Raw genomic sequence first — 22783 nt, forward strand, 5'->3', positions numbered from 1 at the left:
TCTTTATTTCTGAATCAAATTTTATGATCATCATGTTGTAACTGGGCAACTGGTTAGTTAACTCCTCCTATATATGTTGTGTCTGATTTCACTTCCACAACAATCAAATTTGTTTTACCCAACTGCCAACAATGAAGAATAAAATGCTCCTTAGTGAACATAATTCTATGTCACTACGGCTTATTGAGAGATGTTTAAAGCCTTGAAATGTGTGCAGTGAGTGGACTTATATGCCAATCAAGACAGGTAATTAATTATCAAATTAACTGAGATTCACACGAGTGAGAAGTGATTGAAATAAGATCAATAAGATGTGGTCTAGATTAAAATGAACCTCACTATAATGGATAAAGTTATTAAAATGACCCATACACCAACACCGTTAAATATGCCAGCTCTCTGCTACTCATTGTATGCAGGCATACACTCCATTACACACATACTCACTGTCAAGACAACCACCAAAGGAGGTGCTTACATGCAAAGTTAATTGAAAGGTCAAAAGTAGCTGCAGGTTTAATATAGAAGTTAATGGATGATAAATTCTGGTTTTCAGATTAAAATGACCCCTTTGAGCCAAGTGAGGAAAGAAGAAATGCCCACCAATGCTGGGCAGGCTTGTAAAACCACCTTGAGTCCTCCCCATCCACATTTGTACTTTCTAGTCATTGCTGCCGGTTCCGATATTAGTCTGAAGGTAAGGACAGAAGTGGGTTTCTTCCACTGCATCATACATCTATGACATTGCCATCAAGCCCAAAGCAGGCATTTGAGAATATGAAATATAAATACACATTCTCCTCTGAGGTGCAGCTCTGCACAGATGGGGAAGCACTCTGATGGACGTCAGATAGTTTGCAAAGAGCCAAGAAGCAAAAAAGAGGGCTGGACAGAGAAAAGGTGGAGAGAGATGAACAGTCACAGGTCAAAAAATCACCGGACAGGGCAATACAGTCACGACATAGTGCCTGAGAATTCCCCTTGATTAAACATGATTTGAATTTCCTCCATCCTCTGTCAACTCAAATCACAGGCTCATTGTTTTCTGCTGAAGAATCCTTGCCTTCCTTTTTGTGTATTTTAGATATTCAAGTCATCAAAAGTAAAACTATACGCTTTACTATTAGCAAAAATTCCGCATCAGAGTTTCTTCATTGTGAAAAGTCACGATTATTAAGCCACATGACCTTGATAGTAGGAATAGCTTCTAAAATTGCTGACTAACTATTATGCCGCAACCATACTGTATTTGGTTCATTAAGCCGGGAAGGTGAGAGCTGAAGTTCAGGACTGGCACACCGATATCACTGATTGAGCTGCCAAAGGTCACGCTCATAAAGCCACTGTGGGGGCTCATCCAGCAGAAAGAGCAAAAAAATCTTGGCATATATATACACACACACACACACACACACACACACACACACTTACAATTTAAAACACATCCAAAACAGCACCTGGCAAGGAAGCTGGCCTTCATTAAATGTGAAATGGGAACTTGTGAACCATGCATAATCATCATTACAAGAGTGCAAGATATGACAGGGTTCTAGGTTGGATATTAGGGGTGGGCGATATGGCCCTAAAATAACAAAGATATTTCAGGGAATTTAGACGATAACAATGATATTTTTGATAATGACAACATTTTCAAAATTCAATCGTACATACTAAGTGATAGAACCTAATTTAGCATTATAAAACACACATATCGCACCTCAAAATATTGCAATGTCAGGTGTTGTTCACTGCAGTAAAAACCATGTCAACAAACGTACATTTATTTCTAATATTCAGTCAAACACTAAACAAATATTTTTAGTTAAGATTCTTCATAGAATATTAAAATTCAACAAAACAAAAACTAAAGTACAGTGGGACCTTGGTTCTCGAACGACTCGGTTCTCAAATAACTCGTTTTTCAAACAAAAGAAATTGAGTTTAAAATGCCTCGGAAGTCAAACAGATTTTCAGAATTTGAACACACAAATTTTTCTATCCGAGGTGGTGAAATTAATTTTAGACGTATGTCCCCCGATTAACCCCTCCTCTGAACATTTCGACCATACTTGCTTAAAACCACAACCAGTGGTTTTAAGTCCTGTGTTGTCGTCAGAATCATATGTGGTGTGCTGCGTAAGTGTATGTGAAATGCGTGATGCCATTATGTCAAAGTCAGAATACTGGGATATTCTTTATGTCTGCTGATATTATCATGAACTGTATGATATATTGGATATAAACTAGCAAAAACAAATCATCAACGCCTGTGACTCGACACAAGGTTGCGGACTCAGTTCGGCAAGTAACTAGTCACCTAAGAGTTGATTTATTTTCCAGAGGGCTGATTTATTTTGTGCTTATATCTGTAAAGAACCTTCCATCTGGCAGAGCACAAAACCATCAACACTGTAATTAAAATGCAATTACCACCTCTCTCCTCTTCCAGTTACACAGTAATCCCCGAGAAGTCTTTCCATCTGTGCCACACATTCTCAAGCACATACGCACACACCAAAGGGAGCACATCCCTGCACACACAAACAATAACTCGCACACACTAAAAATGTGTTTTTCCTCAATCCTCACCTTTCAGTTCACCGACCATGTCAGCACTCCACAACAACAACACAAGTCTTCCAAATGTGCTCTTTAACTCATCTTACAGTGTGTACTAATCAGCTTCTCATCCTTCCACACAGTCTCCTCCTTCTCACCATCATTCTTCAAACATTTCTTTTTAAACGTTTGCGTGATGAATTCTTGACAGCAAATGATTGTGCGCAGCCTTGTTTACTATAGCTGATAATAAGTGAGGACTTTGTCATCTTGAGTTTTTTTTCATGATATTTAAAAAGTTGCTTTTATTTTGATGTATTAAATAAAAATATATTTGATATTCAACAAAGTCAAGTCAACAAAGAAATAGTGTTTGCAATCTACATTGAAACATTTAAGCATTATTGCACTTTCTGTCATGAACTTTAGTTCAGATTCTGTTGCCGTTAAAACAAAATTCTGAAAAGGTAAAAAAATGAAAGTGAAAAATGTGTAAAGATTTCAAGCAGACGGACAAAAAATGTAAAAACAATCCACAAATGCATGAAATCGGGCATGTATGAGTGTCTTTCAGGGTGTGTGCGTCTGTTTATGCATGAGGGTGTGCTGTGGTGAATGAGTATTGAACCGTCTCTCTAGATATAAACCTTAATTACTTCTGATTAAAACTGTAATCAAAATGTATCACAGCTGCAGCCTCACCTGTTTGGGTTTCATATATCTGTGCTTGTGTTTGCATGTGTGTGTGTGCGCGTGCGTGTATTTGGGTCATTGCATTGGGACTTCAGAGAGCACCACAGAAAAATCACATGCACACACAGCTAAAGAGATTAGAGGGGTGCATGGGAAACCAGTGATGTGGCAAAATGGAAAAAAGAAAGACGTGGATGGGAAACAGGAGAGTTTAATTCACATTATAATCATAGAGAGACTTCGAGAGTTGTTAAAATAAAAGTTAGCTTTAAACGAGAGTGATCTGAAGACAGCATATCTCCTCAACAGCTTCCAAAATATTGTTACAACAAACAAATCAGTATGTCACGGATCAATAATTCCTTTAGTGAGCCTGGAGTTACGTTCTGGATGCTATGTTAGAAGACCTGCCTTCATTTTAAATTGTCTTTCGTGACTCAAAAACAAGAGGAATTAATAAAGCAAACAAACAAAAAACACAAAAGCACACGAGCTTTCATTTCTGTGCTGCTCCCTCAAAAAGGAGCAGCAGTAGTCAGGCAGTGCATGTACCATGCGTGAACTATACTCTTATTGCCTTTGCCTGTGTATGTGAAGAGATGGAGGAAGAGGTGGGATGACAAATAGTGGGCAGCTGAAGCCACGGGGGTTAAACACAATTGTTGTTTCAGAAAGAGGACATTGTTGAAAATGGCTTTGCCACCGTGGGCATCTCTGTTGAATAGCTTTTTCCCTTCTCGCCGGCAATGATTTCCCTCTGCACACACACACACACACAGACATAAACTCACATACACATTTAAGTGAAGAGGGATTGCAATAATCTCTCGGAATTAAGTAGGTGTCAACACAGACAGAACTGAGTGAATTGGGGCAGATGGGATATCGCAAAAGGTGGAGGTGCTGGTCACAATGCTGAAGCACTAAATAAGTACAACTTTAACAGATCATCTAAGAGAAGTCTGCTAAACTAAACCCTAATAAAAACCCTTCAGCATATAACCCCAGCCCACTTAATCAGTGTGCCCCCACTAACGACAGAGGATTGAGAGCAAGAGCTCTTTGTTTCCTGAGTCCCTTCAGCACCTGACTCGGGGGACATGCACCCCCTCTGCTGCATGAGATCACTCCTCCATGGGCGGTGCAACCTTTATGAGCTTCTCTTAAAAACAAACAACGCAAAAGTGAACAAACGTGACTTATTCAAATGTAAACAGGTCTGACCTAAAACAATATTCTCGATATGAGTTTGTGGCAAAGAATCCAGGGCAGGGCTTTTGGCTCCCGAGTAACACTTGCTTTGATTGAACACAAGTCAGACATATTCTATCTGAGCGAGTTGTGCAGGGAGGAGGGGAAAAGGTACTACGTTTGCGAGGGGGCAAACATATTGATTTTTTTTTAACATTGAGCTTTCCTTGGCATTGGATATGCTCTTTCTTCTGTGCTCTGATTGCCTATGTGCAGTGTAAGCTTAGCTTTTTAATCTTCTCTGTACAGATAAAATATTGGTGAGAAACCATCTGCTATTATAATAGGAAAATATCTGTAGCTGGCTATCAAGTTCTGATCGGGGTCCACAGAGAGAGCTGCTGGATTCATTGAAATGTCAGGTGATCAATAAAACAACACAATAAGAAAGCAACTCTGCCTGAAACAAAGACAGATGAAGTTTTTCCTCACTAGATCAGCGATATCAGCAAGAGAATGTTTTCACAGGAGAAAAATACAAGCAGGACAGAAATCGTATTAATAACGATAGAGAATAAAATGAAATGATCAATCAAATACTATCACACTTAAATACAGTTCGAGCACAACTTTTTCCAAACACCCATTACAATGCTGCTATATTAGGCTTCTTCCTTCAGAAAACTACCACCGTTAGTGAATCTCAGTCCACTGTAGTCTCATTTGTGAACACAGTTGTGGGTGCGTGGAAGGGCTGTTATCAAATCCTGTGATGTACCGTCCACTGCAATGAAACAAGTACATTCAACAATACGGTAATATCCACTGGATAATTATTATAATTAACTGCCGTGTGTGGAGCTGTGCTGTTATTTTGCTGGTATTGAGCTTGGGGTTATATACAGTATGTACCCGAATTTGTCAGGTGGTTCAGAACAAACTTAGTTCCAGCTCGTTTCCTCGCTGCCACTCTTCTCTCAGCAAGCCCCCTGCCCAGCGTCTAAATCAAGATAGAATTGTTTTCAGCTTTTGCAGAGGGGACAGGGAGCGTTTTTGTTGCACCAGATTGAATTAAACTGAATCCCAAAAGATCCACATTCAGGTAGGATTCAGGTCAAGTTGAGATGAGCAGTGGTGTATTGATTTCTCCACGTTCCCAATCATATTACTCTTCTTCTGTCAGCTAATTCAGTCCCCTTACAGGCAGTTCACAATTCTCTTCATAATTACGATGATACCAAATTACAATGTATCTTGCAAAATAAATTGGATTAGGGGCTTCAAACTGTGCTGTTTGATTACATCAAATACAGATTGTTTTGTGGGTTATTACAAATTCAGAAGTGCCCGCTCACAGAGGCACAATGTGTCAAACCAGCCCAGCTGGTGTAGTAATGAATAACTTGTCCCTCTTACACTGGGACAGTTTGGGAATAAAGGTTCCTGCATAGATTTTCAAAACTCAATGCCTTAACGAACGACTCGTCCTGCAGAGAACTTTCATTTCGCTTCGTTTTGCCTCTTTTTATCCTCAGAATGATCATGTTTCGTGTAGTCCATCCCTGGCTTTCTTCTGAAAGTCATGGTAAAGGGCAGATGACTCTGTACTGACAAGGAGCTCAGTCTGCAGCATTGATTTGTTTACTAATAGCTGATGGAAACCCTAGAGCGCCTCTCCACTTTACTGCGAGCCATGGGGAGATAAATAATAAATGGCTTTTTAGCTCTTTTTTTAGCTGTAAAGGATTTACTGAAAGTCCATTCAGTAATGTAATACCAACACCACAAAAAAAGCCGTCATGTCTTCTATGACACAAGTTCTGGAAATATTCTGCTCCCTGTTTCCTCTGAGTGACATGTGAAACCCGTGTGGATTCTAGATCAGGTTGTGATCAATGTGGCGTGAAAATAAGTTGTTAATGACAGTGATATGTTACTCTAAATAAGGAAACTAAATACACGTTTGTTTTACATTTGAGGTAAAATAATAATATGCTATAGTATGATAAGGCATGCTAGTTTATCAAATGGTAAGTTTTGCACCAAAATAAATCGACAGTACAAAAAGCCTCACAGCGTTATTTAGAGTTTAGAGTAGCAACTGCACTTAACGCCTGCCAAACATCATTTTGCCCACACACCCTAAGAGACAGACAAAGGATGAGAGATAATTTAATCTTCAGATAAAACCAAAAAGCAGAGACAAAGATCTTTAACAGAAAACAGAACAGTAATTTCTCTTCCCCGAGGCTAGAGAGAAAGAGACAGGGCGAGAAAGACTTGAGGAAAGAGACTGAGAACAGACAGAATGATAGAGACATTGATATAATTGAATGTGACTTATTCCCAGCACCCACCCAGCCCTATGTCCATCTGCATGCAATACTGGGCCCACCAGAAGCACCCACAGCAACAGCCAAAGTCTCTGCCCTCCTCGGTTCTGCCCACCCACACACACACACACACACACACACACACACACACACGCACACACTAATAGAACATCTGGAGTGTGCACCAGTGGACGTAGCCTTGTGCCAACCTGCCTAATAGCCTATGGAGTCAATTATAAGAGGGGAGAAATGTTCTGGCTTAATCGCTTATGGTGCCATCTGGATAATGGCAGATTTCACAGAGGAACTTTTGCTTCTTCCTACCTGGACATCTGGGAATGTCTCATCTGATCATTGGCCTGTTTTTGGAGCAATGGAGTAGAACCAAAGAGCCGTTTTCATATTTTGGCAACGTTGTTTTTCAGAGTCAAAGTAACTTTCTGCAATGACTTGGGACTGTTTCTTTTCTATCTCTCCGTGACCCTTTCTAGTTTTCAGGAAGAGAGAGCAGCTAAGATTTTTTTTTCTAGATTTTCTACAATTGTTTGTGCAGTGGCATTTTAAGGCAACACAAAACTTTATTGCTAAAAGCACAATGCAGCAGCATCAATTTCCCCCCTACAGCAGATGATATTTTCTCCGGCCACAGCCAGCACAGCTGAGGGCCAACGAGGTGCAGGGTTATTTATCAAGACCTCATCTCTTGTGCATGCAGGCACGAGAGATGAGGAGACACAGAGATTGCCCTAAAAACACAAGGGACTGGAAGGAGTCCTGATGCAGAGGGAGATGGACAAAAGTGGGAAGGCAGATAGATTGAAAAACACATTTACTTAGTGTCAAGCATAGCACTGCTCACAAATCCAGCTTGGCATGGAGAACAATTTGGAAACAAATTGAGTGACTCTCTAAATAAAGGAATGAAATTGAGAATGAAAGTGAATTAACTAGTTGCACAGATGTAACCACAGTTCAGTTGAAAGAATATTAATGTTTATTATTTTTTTAGTTAACCCGCCTCCGTAGCCTCTAACATGTAAGGTCTGAAACCAATATTTTAGGAGGATACACAGAAGCTTTTAAAAAAAAAAGAAACTTGTGACTTGTCATTTTGGACATCAGAGAACTGTTGATCTAATTATGTTAATCTAATCATAAATATGACAGCTACGTCAGGTATGTTAGAGAGGAGAGATGTGCTAATACTCCCATCAAGTATGAACTGTGACTAACAGCACACTCGTTATAACTTGAAAATATGTAAGTAAACATTAGAACACAAAAAAAAAACCTCACTACAGAATTTGGATGTCTGTGAATGTGTAGCTCCAAGTCATAATGTCATGTTTTATTCACATTTAAAAGAGCACAGCACCACGACTAAGGAACATCAAGTGCTTTAATTGCAAATAGTCAAAACTCCTTAATGTCAGAGTTGTTCTTTGTCGTTTGCTTTTTTCTTTTCAATATATAAATCTAATGTGTCCAGATGGAGGCAGCATGCAAGCTTACATGTGTTATGACTGGTGATTTAGTGTTGGCAAATGACTGAACAAATAAGTTCAAAGGAAGGGGGCTTACATTTGGAATGTTGTCGTGTAGGACGCCATTACTTTATGACTCACACTCCAGAGAAACAGAGTTGTAAATGAAATATAATTAGACTGGAGAAAACACAGCACAAACCATAAAAACTGCAACACGTCCTACACCCAACTCATGCAACACAATACAAATGTCACAACCTTAATTGAGAGCCTGGAAGTGGGAGGGGAGCTGCAAGCGCAAGGTTAAACAAATGTATATTTGATTTGTTATTATTTGTAAGGCAAGGGTTTACAGAAACATGTGTGGCGCTAACGGCAATCTGACAAACGGAGAACAGAGTATATGAACCATGAAATGAACAGTGGCAATTGGAAGGCAGGAGGCTTTCAGCACCATGGTCACCAACAAAGTGCCTGCAACAGCTCACTGCTTGAGCAATGGTATTCACAAGGCTAAAGACAGCTGGGTAGAATAAATGAGGGTAGTACAAAAGGCAAAGAATTGTGGGAGAGAGGGTAAACAGGCCAGGTGAACAACAGGGACAGGAAAAGAATAGATGGTTTGTCAGCAGAGTTTGACAAAACAACACAGAAAAATACAGACACCAAAGTCAAGAATAGAATATAATAGAATAGAAATGCTTTTGCTATTAAAAATAGGGCAAGTTCATGTTCTATATTTCTTCCAGCTCAGCAAAGGAGTTGTCTTCACAGCTGTCAGCTTGCCCGTCTCCAGGTAAGGTATGGCTTATCAGGGCAGAGCACAAGGCAGAATTCAGATAAAGTTTGAAGGAGAAAATAACCTCCACCACCTGGCCCCCCTCAACTACTTTTGAATGTGGCTTTTTCTCATTAATTGTTGTTGTGGTTCAGTATGCAGCCATTAAACAGTAAATAAGTCATTAACTACGCTGGTTGCCAGGATGCCCTCGGCCAGGACCTGTATTTGTTGCAGAGAAATGGAAATGGTGGGCCCTGTAGGCATAGAGGCCGAGGTTAATGCATTTGGGTTGACAGACAACCAAGGCTCCACCACACACACACACACACGCTACAGCTCCCCCCAAATTACAAAAAAATTGAAACTGTACTTTGTGAACATCTCTCACCCCAAAATCAATTTTCATATGAAGCCCATTACAGTGTGAAAGAAATTCGTGAATGTGAAAGTCAACGTCATTGGCCCTTAATTAAAATAATAAATATGAAACAACTCAATGGTATGAGACCATTATGATAGATAGATCATACAGAGAAACATGTCAGCATTCGTCTGTCTCTCTGTAGACTGATTTCAATCATTGCAGTCCTTCTCGTCTTATGAATGTTCTTTGTTACATCAGGGTTTCTTTTAAAGGTTGAAAGTCATGAATGAACTCATACTCTGATGTACAAAGGGAATATGTTTGTGAAGACAGGTAACAGGGAACAACATGTTCCCTCCTTTAGTGCCATTTCCTTTTTCAAACTTGGTATCGGTTTTTCTAATATCCAACATAGTGCCATACTATTTTCACTGATTCCTGTCTCACTCTTTTTCTCTGTGTGTCAGCGGCTCCCTTTGTATTGTCTGACAGGCAGTCAACAAGTTGATTCTCCATTCAATTTAAAAAGAAAAAAACATAAAAAGCAAATGTAAATATACAACTGCGTCATCAGAAAATGAGTGGTATAGTGCTTCTTTATAATTCCAAAAAGATGTTCTCTGCCTTTCATCTCTTCATTGTTACAAAAGAGTTCCTTTTCATAGATTTCTTCTGTTTTCACCATATTCATTCCACTCTGAAGTCAACGTCAAGGGTTATGTTCAGCCCAGTTGGTCACATCACGTGTGCCCCCCACGTCCTGAGGCTATATTCCTCAAGCGGCCAGTGCAGCCTCAGCACACGTCCTTTTCCTGCTCCATCTCCAACTTGCTGTCTCTTGCCTGTTCGAGCTCTAGCAATGCTGTTCTTGTAATGTTAAATTACATTTAAAAAATGAAGACTAATGAGCAAAATAAATATTGTGTGAAAAAACAATCTTTAAAATCCACATGTTCTGGCAGATATGGCGTCAAATCTAAAAGACAATAAAGACTTGACAGCAAAATGAAAACATCCCATGATATCCTTCAGTATCAGTGAGGGAAGGGGGCTGGTGTCCTAATAGGCCTGTAATTAAAGTCTCCAGCTCATCTCACTCTCGTACACACTCATGTACATACACATAGAAGGAAGATGAAAAATGATTTGTTCCTCCAAGGCACCTCTCGTTCATCAAGATATTGTGTGTGTGTGTGTGTGTGTGTGTGGGTGGGGGGTTAGAAAATCATTCTTAATTATACATTTGTCACATGAAAAGAATTCTGCCTACTTTGTTTGAGCTCTAGCAGTCTGCTTGATTCAGAAATCTTCACATTCCAACTGCTCATTATACACAAAACTTCCACTCCTGTCCTTTTTATCCATGTCTTCCCCAGTTTCATCTTCTTCCCTCGTTCCTCTGGTCCTCAACAGTTCAGGCTTTTCATTTGAGCGTACTGATGTATGTTTGCCAGATCCAGTACCCACAGAGTCAAGCTTCTCCTTGGGGGTTTGACAGCAAACATAAGCTGTCAGTGGTCTGTGTCGGCTAACAACGATAGAAGAATTAACACGGAGGGGAACACGCTGTTTCTTGCTATGTACGTACTTTTCAAGTTATCTATATTGGCATCCCATAACTTAGAATAATCAAATATATAATATAAAACTTAACACTTTTGTACGGGTGAGTTTACCCGTTACGCATTTACTACTCATTGTAGTCTGTCAGCACCTCGGCCGATTTAACAGTCAGGTCACAGTAGTTTGCTATCGAAATGTTTAAATTAATAATTGCCATCCATTCAACCATTTGTAACAAGAGGCCGAGCCACTAAACAGTACTGTCCACGCACACTGTGGGGTAAAAAGAACTCGTCTCATTTACGTTGAGAAACAGTGTTCATCCATTTATGCTAATTCTGTCTGAGTCCTTTGTGAGTTTACAGCAAGGCATAAAATGAACTGAATAAGAACGACGCATCCCTGGAGATGTTAATCTCAACACCAGAAAGGCAAACAACAGCTGTTTATGCTCAAAAACTCTTTGGCAGAGGTGGCGGTGTCACACATGCAGGCTGAACAAAGCAGGGAGGCGTCTATCACATGGTCCCAGTCAAAAGGTGGACGGCAGTGGCTCAGTGGGTTGGGCCTTGGGCTGGGAAGTGGAGCAGTCCACCGGTTCATGTCCCACCTCAGGCAAAAATGTGCAGTGTGGGCTGGCGGCCGGTCTACCTCGAGAGCACTGTTGAGGTGTCCTTGGGCACCCTGACTGTTCCAGGCGCGCCAATCATGGCGGCGCCTTCACCCTATTCCCTCGCCGCATGCTAGGGCCCCTGCGTGTGTGTGTTTCAAGGGGCCCATTGTACTAGGCTGAAAACAATCTCGCTGTGTGCTTGCAGTGTAACAATGACAAATAGAGACTTTTTTGAGCAGACGGCATGAGTACCAGACTTTCAAAATAATATGCGTGTGGTGTGGGGGGGGGGCAACCCATTGCTTGTCCAGTTTCATGTTGAATTGTGTTTTTTTCATTATGTATGCACGTTCACATTCCTTGAGTTCAATATGGTAATTTTATCTCACACACGCGCGTTTGATGCAAATGTTCGGGAGGGAAAACCTTGTTAAGTCATGTGTCAAGGTCACATTCAAAATGGCAACCAGGCATGTTGCCCTGGGCCTCAGGACCATAGGGGCCCATGAATGAGCCTTAATTTGCTTTACCTAATATTCGCCCATTATTTTTTATGAAATCCTTGACTATTACATGAAATTAAATGTTTTACTCAATATACGCAACAACTAAAACTCATTATTTTTTGCAAATACAAATGTTTTCCCCCCCGGCGGCTCGGTGGTAAGCGCTGTTGCCTCATAGCAAGGAAGTTGCGGGTTCGTCTCCGACTTGTGGCCTTTCTGTGAGGAGTTTGCATGTTCTCCCCGTGTCCGCGTGGGTTCTCTCCGGGTTCTCCGGCTTCCTCCCACCACCAAAAACATGCAGCTCAGGTGGATTGGTTACACTAAATTGTCCGTAGGTGTGAGTGTGCGTGTGGCTGGTTTTATGTCTGTGTTGCCCTGCCATGAACTGGCGGCTTGTCCAGGGTGTCCCCTGCCTCTTGCCCATTGACTGCTGGGATTGGCTCCAGCTTGGCCCGCGACCCGATAACGGAATAAGCGGTTGGGACAATGAATGAAATGTTTTCCCTTTTTGCCCATCTACCCCCGTCTTAGAAGAAAATGATTTGACCCGTCTCTGGCGCACTGTACGCTCCAGCTACGCGCACAACAGCGGGAATTTGCATAGTCTAATAGCATCTTTGAGACTCGGTCTGAAAGTACTCGGATGTATGTCTTGTGTTCTGTATTTTTGTTTGTAGACTTGGTCGAACTGAGAGTTTGTGAGACAGTATCCACAATGTTCATTGTTTAAGATGACTGACCTTTGGTCTCAGAACAGTAAGTCGATTTTTTTCATGCTCATGTTGACGTGTGACATTTACAGTAAATCTGGCTGTGCGAGTGTGAGAGAGAGCGAGGAATCCGGGCAGGTCATGGGTGTCATGCGTATGTGGTTCTTCTTCAATAACAACAAAACACGTGGCTCTTGTTCTGACTGATTGACCACCCCTGCATTAGTGAACGCTTGTACACACTCTGTCGCTGCCAGAGAGGCTATAAATGTCACTCGTCACAGCATGCTCTTTGGGCCGGCTCACCACCAGCAGCTAGCACGATACCCAGTGTCGTTGGCAGTACTTAGAGTCACCCAGCTGGACTGACCTCTCCCCATGGCAGGTGACCACATTCTGAAAGGATCTCATGCCAAAAAAAAAAAAAAAAAAATCAAATTATAACCGATGCACTCACCGCTTCTTAGCTTAGCTCATAACATTTTACTGAGATTTAGACAAAGTTATCAATAGCATTACATCAAAAAGGAATGTTACTTATTTAATACAGGCGGGCAGACGGACGGACAGACAGACAAACAGACAGACTGCAGGCACACTCATCAGATGGTGCGTATTACAATAGTAGCTCGTCAGCAGCCTCCCAAAACAATAAAACAGCAGTCAACAGACAGCTTAGCCCATCAGCACACTGTTAAATTACAACCATCAGCACCACCCACCCCTTTGAATCTCAACTCTCATCGCTAGATCTCGAGCACCAGGAGAACAATCTGCAGAATAATTAGCCACCGCCAACAGACAGAGAGAGAAGGAGGACGTTTGGCTTGATTAAATTATTAAACCACACAAACAAAAAACAAAAGCAGCATCAAAGAGGCACTGCGGCTCTCCTTCAAAGCTCCTTGCTGTTCCCTAAATACAGAATACAGAGAATGTGTTCTCCCAAGCCACTAGTTGGCATAATTAGCTAAATGTGTGCTTTTGAGTGTGTGTGTGTGTGTGTGTGCGTGCGTTTTGCTGCGATCTGAGACCCATTTCTCTAACTGCTATCTAAAATAACCAAGTGGTTAATGACAACACGATGCGAGGGAGCCCCCTGAACACCCCCAAACCAACACACAGGTGTCTGCACACATTCACATTAAACAATACTCTAATTACAGCATTTATAACTCCCCCTTGCCGCCTGCATCTCCCTAACCCCCAGCCCACAAATCTGTGAATCTAGAATTGAATTTGGCCCAAATTGAGGGCTGTGCTGGCATGAAAAGACCATTTGATTAGAATGCCAGTTGTTTCATTTATGGCGCAACAGATTGTGCACCAGATAGGGAGGATCTGCAATCTGTATTCATTACTCAGTGTTTGAGGATGATCCATGCCATGACACCAGGCCCATCATTTCATGCAGATGAACAGTGGTTCCACAAGGTTCCTATAGAGCCACTACAGCATGTCTCTAGCTAAAACATCAGCAATGCTCTCTCCCCCTCCGAAACATTTTCTCCCACTTTCAAGGTTCCTTTCCTTTTTCCTGTTGGGAATGTTACTAGGAACAGTTGATCAAAATTTGGTGACTATCCTTGATTCTGGATCACTTTGAAATGTTCATTTACATTGCAGTCAATGGAGCTTCACAATTTCAGATCCAGAATAAAGTCAGTAAAAATATTAATTTTAACATTGAAAACTCAATTTACAGATTAAAAAACATGGAAACATGGCATAAATATAAATTAAATTGCATTTTGAATGCCAAAAAACTCTCTCCTGTTTAAATAAAATCATTTCAAAGGTATGGCACATTGTGTCAGCTTTAGTTCAAAACCTTCAATTTATTTAAAAACCATTTAGCTTTGTGCCTCATTTTTAAAGTGTATCAAGCTAAAAATAACGCAATGAATTTTGATACGGAAGCTTACTTCAGCAGAGATAAACTAGGGGGAACTCATTTTGCTATCAGGGAGACAATTTGAAAATTCATTCTGTGCTGTTGCCACATCCTTTTGTCCATGTCATTATGAAGTGATCTGGGGAGCATCAGCTTCGACAATAAGAAAGGATGCTTTAGAAGAACAAGGTCACTTCCATTGCCCTAAACCCCCTGACTCCACTCTATGATGTCTTGTAAGTCCTCCAAATCCACACAAGTCTTTCTGCAACTTTTATCTGGGGTTTGAATCCATAGGCAGCCGGAGCTACATATGGAGCTGTCCGGTGCTGAAGTTCAACTTCAGAATCAGCACCTGAACTCCCCTCTACTCCAGCTCTTCTGTGGGTGGCGTTCCCAAGCCAGCAAAGAGATATAATTCTTCCAGTGTATCGTGGTTCTATACCCGGGTTCTCCTCCCAGTGGGACATGCCTGAAATCCTAACCAAATAGCTGCATCTCCTCAGCTGATTCCTCTCAACATGGAGGGGCAGTGGCTCCACTCAGCTCCTCACGCTACCACTAAGTGTGAGCCCAGACACCATGCAGAGCCAACTAATTTCAGCTTTGTGTATAAGCAGTCCTACCCTCCCAACCACCATCACCACCACTGTGCTCACAAACTTACAAGCTACACCCTCACCTATTAACCACAGGTGAGGGAGTGAAGTGTGAGGCAAAGAACTACGCAAAAATAAAATAAATTAAATTAAATTAAAAAAGAATGCAGTCCTGGCCATCACTAACAGCATAAACAGGTCTGAGCTTTTTGGGGGAAGTAAGTGGTTCGAAAACAGAAAAGAGAAAGGACATACAAAAAAAGAGACATTCATCCATCCAGCCATCCATCATAACTGGTGCTACGGTGAAGCCAATTTCCACAAAGCTGCTAAGCTGATTGAGGCAGACCAAATCTGTTTCACCAGCTTACATTCCTTCAAAATGGCCATCTCACTTCCAATATCACGGGCTTTTACTGTTCCCCATTCCCCTGGCTCAGGCTGAGAGTTAGCAAGGCTTAGCTGGATGAAACACTCCAACAGCTCAGTTCTCCCCTGGAACTCACTGATATCTCTATAGCACAGCCTCTCCCCACAAAGTTACATTTAGTTGGTTTATTTACTCATACCAACATATTTAATTTGTTTGTTTTTTTATCATTTTTAAATCCGACCATATTTCAACAATTAGGATGCAAACTAAAGATCAGTATGTATTCTGATACAAAATTCTGATTCTTGGCACATGGACACACATTGGTAAAATGCACAGGCAGCACTTAAATGCAACACTTTCTACAGGAGTAGATTAAATTCACACAAGGCCTCTTTGAAGAAGGAAATGGGCCGGATAAGAAGCAGCTTGCAAGGGAGCCTATAGATTGAGAGCATGCGAGCATGCAATGCAAATTATTTTTGACTGCTCCTGGCACATTCTCCATGTGCCACCTCTGTCATACTGTGGTCATATATACATGACATTTATTAATCTTTTGCCATTTATTGGGTTGGATAGTACTCCCTTCCCTGGTCACTTTTTTTTCTGCCTCTCACACTTGTCATTTTGCCACAACAGCAAATATCCTGTTGGCCTGGACTGCAGGCTGCCAGTGCCGGTCTATCTGGCCCTGGGATCGACCCGGCTCCAAGCCGAGGCCTCCCATTCATCTCAGAGCCATAAAATGTGATTAGTGCTGACTACAGCACAGCAGGGAGATAGTGATGGCAGATAGGCTGGGTTGAAAACACTATAAGAAGACAACAGCAACAGCATGCTGTGGATTCACACTGGCTTTTTCTTTGTTGTGTTTTGGTTTCCCTATAACGCCCAGGTATTTTTGTTTTTGGCACATTTTTCATTCGCATTACAGTCATCCCTCATTTATTGAGGGTGTTACATTCCAGGACCCCTGCAATAGGTGAAAATCCGTGGAGTCACGGCACCATACTTATTTGATTATTTTGTGTATCTTTACCTTTATAAACCCTCCCTGCACTGTTATAAAACCACCCTTTACTGTATTACCCTTTCCAACAAGCCTACAAATGTGTATATCTCAAAACTTGAAACTTTCACAAAAAACACAAGCTCAAAGTACACACAATGCGAAGGACTCACACGCTGATGCTAACTGGATTCGCGAGGCGGATAGCATGCCATGTACAATCTCATCTTTGCACTGAAGGAGTGTGCTGAAATATTTTCCATCTTGTCATGTTAAGCAAAGCCACAAAAAAAATCCCAGATATAAAAAGAAGATTACACACGTGAATGAGAAAGATTGTTACAGCAATTATTAAAACATTAATCCAATAATACAAGATGAACACAACATGTTTTTATGACGAATGCCATACCCACGGATGAAGTAACACAAGATGTCTTCATCACCAGTGCGAGGATTCACACTACTTAGCTATTGTTTGATTGTCTCACAACATAGATATTTCTACTTTTACAAAGGGAGGGAAACGCCTCTTTATGACGAACGGTAAGACTTCCCTGTATGAAACCACGGCATGCTAACCTGTGACTCACGGATGTTCTCCACTGTGAAGTTGAACCAGACTCTGAAGCGGGGGTTGCAGGTGTCCGGCCGGATGAAGAGGTCAAACTCAAACTCACTGATGTAGTCGACATGGCCAAGGTTTCCTGCAGAGGCAATGAAACAGCTTGCATTAGAACTGAGTAGAAGTTTGTAGTAAAAGTCAAGAAAGCATAAAAACGGTGGATAATTTCTTCTTCTAATTTAAAAAAATTCCAGATCCAAATGATCACCAGTATTTAATCACTTCCAGGATATGCAACGATACATGGTAAAAATTTCATGCGCACTACACAAACAACTTGAATCCATCACATAAGCTCCATGGTGGAAGCAATGAAGTAATAATTCAACACAGCCGTCATCTGAATTGAGGCTAAATGTGCACCAAAATTTTAACGTCTCGATGTCACCTTCCTGGTTTGTGTACGTTTCGCTGGTGAGTGTCCGAAACCAAACTATACATGCAAAGAACACAGCACCACAGAAACACAGCAGATATACACGTTATACAGGGCTGCTCCAGCCATCCATATCAGACACACAATGTTCTAGTCACACCAAAAAATATCCAGATGATCACTGGAATATAATTAATCAAGTGGGAACTGTCTCCCAGCTTCCAATTCTAATAGCTGTCTATAATATGACTGGGTGGTAGACGATGCCATGACAAGCCTTCTAAATACAGGCCTTGTCACCATCTTCTTATTTCTAAGTTGATATAGAATAGAAGTGTGCAGTGCATTCACAAATGAACAATGGTCATAGCAAAACGATAGGCAAGGAAGGAAGTGGAAAGAAGCGAGAAAAGAGAATGCTGTGATTAACCGAATACATGAGGCCAGTCCACTCTATTTTAAATGTTGATCTGAGATGATAAACCAACAGCTGATGCAGAGTTTCTCTCTGTGACAAACTCAGTAAACCATACATATCAATGTCCCTCACAGCTCTGCATCAAAGTGCTGGTGGGCCCAGAGCAACACACACACACACACACACACACACACACACACCACTGATTATAAACAGATGGGCCAACTACCGCATAGTCAGAGCCTATCCCTGTCCTTCTGCCACCAGACAAACTAATCTACTAGTCCACCCACAACAAATGCACGCAGACACACATGCTTAAGAATTTAATATTTTCCTCCTTTTTTATAACAGTAACATCCAATCATCAAGCAAGATGCTACAAGAGGTTATTGCGCAACAATAGACAGAAACATAGTCTCGGATGTTGACATACAATATTGATTTTTAGAGTGGGAGATTTCTTCAATGTAGGCTCCAAATAAACCGAGAGGACTTTGTTTCAGAAATGCATTCTGACTGGTAAATCACATGAAGACAGTCTTAATTTGAGAAAGTAAAAGCTGCTGTGATAAGACTTCATGGGCCAGAGGCATACTGTCAAAACTATTTGAAGGTTGGAAAAGCAGGGGCATCATAACTTTGCTGAATCTGCAGGAAGTAGGCTCTATTTCATTGTACACTCAATGTAAAGGTTTTGTGCAGATTTAGTATTGTGGATGACTTAACAAGGCTGTTTTGTGGACCACTCTTTCAGTAATAAGCCCACTGAGACCCTAAATTGTTTTGAGAAGTGATTGAGCTTTCTTGAGAAATTACAAGGCACTTTTAAAATCCGATCCCTCATTCTGGTGGGTTTTTGCCATTCAGTCACGAGTCTGTTGAGGTTTGCTTTAAAGGAATACAATATTTCATTCATGGAACTTCTCCTTTATCTAAAGCTAAACCCATGTGAAAACTGAATGATTTGTTCCACGGCACATATCCCAACTCAGTTTCATCCTGATGCACCAAACAGTATATGTAAAGTAGTGACAATAAAAAAAACAAAAAAAGTTGTTAAAGTTGTGAATTTGACAAGAACAGTACAAACATCTAAATATCTTAATGGCTTTAAGAGGCTGTTTCTTGTTAAAAACCAACCAGTTGTCAGTTAGTTCATACATCAAAGACTGAAGTTGTCACGGACCAAGGCAGGAAAAAACCCAAACGCACAACAGATCCGAAGGGGTAGGCAAAGGGAAGGTTCAAAAACAGGTAGGGGTCACAAACCAGGAAATCCAGACAGACAAGCAGACAGATCCCAAGGGGCAGGCGAAGAGGCAGAGTCCAGGAATCAGGCAGGCTCGGTACACGGGAGGTCAGTCTGAGTTGCTGGAAAGTAGTGATCATCGCTAACAAACTGGCAGGGGTGTGGCGTGTGAGAGTCCGGGCTGATGACTGATGTGATGCAGGTGATGGCAGGAGCACAGGTGACGGGAATGAACTGATTGCATGAGCACAGGAGAGGGGAAGACAGGGAGAGTTAGTGGGGGAAGGACAAAGCCACGCCTCAAGGTGTGACAGAAATGGTGACTGTCGTTCTATTTTACAATGCAAAAAATAAAAATAATAATTCTGGCCACGTCCTTGTATGTTGCTGATAATCATAAAAACATGAAGAAGTTTGCAGAGTTAATATTAACTTATACAAAACCACAGGGTTTTTTTTCCTGAAATTTCTCCTGAAAGTGTCAAACTTCTCAGCTGAGAACAGTCATGTGGAGTCTGCGATGTTGAGAAATGCAGATTTGTCCAGAATGATTTTTTAAATTCTTTATGGATCAGACAGACTATATTACTGTAAGTGAGGCTAATAAACTGCAGACGGAGGGGAGATGGGAAAGAGCGAAAAAAAAGATAGAATTTCTTGAGATATCTTGCATAATTCCTCTTGAGTATCACAGCTCTCCATATTCTCCTTCAGTGGTGTCTTGGAATGTTATGTTGAATATCAATCCTTGTCCATAAGGGAAAACTCGAGCAGCGTTTAGACATTAACAAATTGGTTTTCAACGAGTAGCTCAGTCCTGCTGGTGCAGCCCAATAAAACAAATTGCTGTTCTGGATGAGATTTTACACATGGCAGCCTCTCCTTGAGGAAAACCCTGAACAAAACCCTCTGCCTCGATCTATCTTTGTCTGTCTTCCTCTGGTATATCAGCTCCTGCTGTCTCTCTTTCGCTATTTCACGTACATAATGAAACAAGCTAGAAAAAGAATAGCTAGAGGTGAAAGGTGAAAAGTTAAAATCACACAAACTGATGTGTGTCTGCTGAAGAAATAAGTGCATGTATAACATTATGAAACTTAAGTGGACAGTGGCAAATGACAAGTGGACAGTAAAACACTAACAAACATAGTAAAGCACTAAGTTTATACATGTTTAAGGCTGTGTGAGAGGGTGAGAGGGAAGGAGAGTGAGCAGAAGAACCTGGCTACTGTAATCCCATTATGGAGGTACAAGAGGGAGCAGTCACAGCACTCACCCTGCACAATGGGCCATGTGCAGCCTATAGCTATGCAGTGGACGGATAGTTTCTGCCATGCACCGGTAGATGGATCATTGTACAGCAGCAGCAGGCCTGCCTGCCTGCCTAGGCCTGAGGTGGAACCCACACAACAAGCCGTCAGAATGTTAATAGGATGCTGTTTTAAAATGAAACAGACTGCTTCTTGGAGGTGTATAACCTTTCAAAATCAACGTCACCAAATAAAATACAGTAGATATGCAGGAAACCTACATTGGACAAGCATGAAGAAAATAAAGAGAGTCCACAGCTCAAACAAAACAGACGGCTCTTAAGTTTCCCTGCAGCGACAAAACTGACAAGGACGGAACCGAGAGCATGATTCAGAGCATCAAAGGATCGATTGAGTGCATACAAGAAACAATTTCCCTTCTCAAGCAGCCTCAACATGCTCTATTTTCACATTAGAAGCTCTGATCTGTACCCTCATATTTTTTCTATATTTTATTTTCATATTTTCACTCAAGTTGAAATCATAAAGTCATAAATACGCAATAATATATATACTGACATTAAAATTCATGTTCCAGCATTTAGCTCGTTGTAACAATTTTCCCAAAAAGAGTAGCGTCCGACATTTTGAAATGAATAATTGCCAACATAATAATCATACTACTACTACTACTACTAATAATAATAATAATGATAATATGCATACATGAGCATAAACAAAAACAAACCCACACTTATTAAGATGCTCACTTTCTTTTGGTTGGCATAGGCAATGCCACAATTGTCTTCAGACAATAGAGCGCTGGACAGCTGAGGAGGTCAGGCACCTTTTTAAACTTGGTTATTGTTGTGTTCCATTTCACTGTTAGAAAATACATGAGATTTTCCTCTCGTTTGTCTGCAGTGAGAGGAGGCTTCCTGGACACACAAGCAGGGAACTGCCACGACAGGCATTCTGAAGGGTTCTCAGTTTAGACCTGAAGCTAAATATCTGTTTTTTCCTTTGCATCATTCTCTCGCTGTCTCAATCCCCCGACTCCCCACCTCCCTTGTCTAAAGGCAAGTTGTCACCAAGGCAACATCAGTCTCATGCCTCATGACTTCTTGAAGTCTGTCTTTTCTCCTGATGCCTTATCACTTCATCTGCAGGCAAGATTAAAGAGGTCACCTCCTCCAAGTTCCCACAATCGAACTACTTAACAGGCATACTAAACTGCAGACTGTACTATCTATCTTTCACAACAGTATAAAGGACGAGCTAGTATTGTTTTTGTTTGATGTATTTATTTAAAAAGGATCCCCATTAGTTGATACCGTGGCATCAGCTAGTCTTCCTGGGGTCCGGGATTACATGCATCATAACATCAAATCATGAAAGCACTATACCGTACATATACACAATACATATACACACTACACATACACACTACAAATACACACTACATATACACATTACACGTATACACAGAACATCAGTCTACCTCAACAAACATTACATTCATGCATGTAGTTGTGTATTGTTTTTGTTCAACTAAATTTCAAAGCAACATTTTGAAATTTAAAAACTACTTGTAGGGAGGGTGATGATAACAGTATTTCTTCTGTTCTCGTGACTTTAAGATTTAGATGAAACTACAGGCAGCAGCTAGCCTGTCTCTGTTAGCAGACAATCAAATTTACTCATGATAATGTCTGTGTAGGTTCTCAGTCATCCTTTCATCCAAGAGGATTCATCAGTTCTAAGTGACTTGTAGAATCCATATACTTATACTCATGTTGCCCTGCGAGCAGTTCTAATCTACAATTAACACATCACATGTTGTTTGTTAAATTTATATGAAATAATTAAGTGCAAAAAAGAGGTTGTAATTTTACAGATATTTTCTTACAAAGCTATTTTGTGACATCTGTGAGTCTGGTCATCTGGCAAGGTGATACATTTGGCATGTGAGCATTGAAATAAAGGTAAGTTGAAACTGTTACAAGTCAGTCTTCTCATTAGGTATGTCCAATACTTACATGTGGAGATACACTACATCCCATTATTAAGGTCAAAGGTCAAAAGGTTTTTAATTTGTCATTCCTTAGTACTGAGTCCAAGAAACAAAAGTGTACTCCTAGGTTGAAAGCAGTGTAAAAATCAAGACATAAAATAGAATACAAA

At 40.9% G+C, this 22783-nt stretch overlaps 1 protein-coding gene across 1 annotated transcript in view; it reads right to left on the reverse strand.

Annotated features, from left to right (window-relative positions):
• The window catches only part of agbl4 (AGBL carboxypeptidase 4), a 189886-nt gene that overhangs the window by 154984 nt on the left and 12119 nt on the right, over nucleotides 1-22783 (reverse strand). The window contains exon 3 of the mRNA XM_068743739.1: nucleotides 17261-17385. Within this exon, the coding sequence (XP_068599840.1) occupies nucleotides 17261-17385 (125 nt within the window). The remainder of the gene's footprint in view (nucleotides 1-17260; nucleotides 17386-22783) is intronic.

This window comes from Brachionichthys hirsutus, chromosome 9 (genome assembly GCF_040956055.1).
Source record: "Brachionichthys hirsutus isolate HB-005 chromosome 9, CSIRO-AGI_Bhir_v1, whole genome shotgun sequence".
Taxonomy (NCBI): Eukaryota; Metazoa; Chordata; class Actinopteri; order Lophiiformes; family Brachionichthyidae; genus Brachionichthys; species Brachionichthys hirsutus.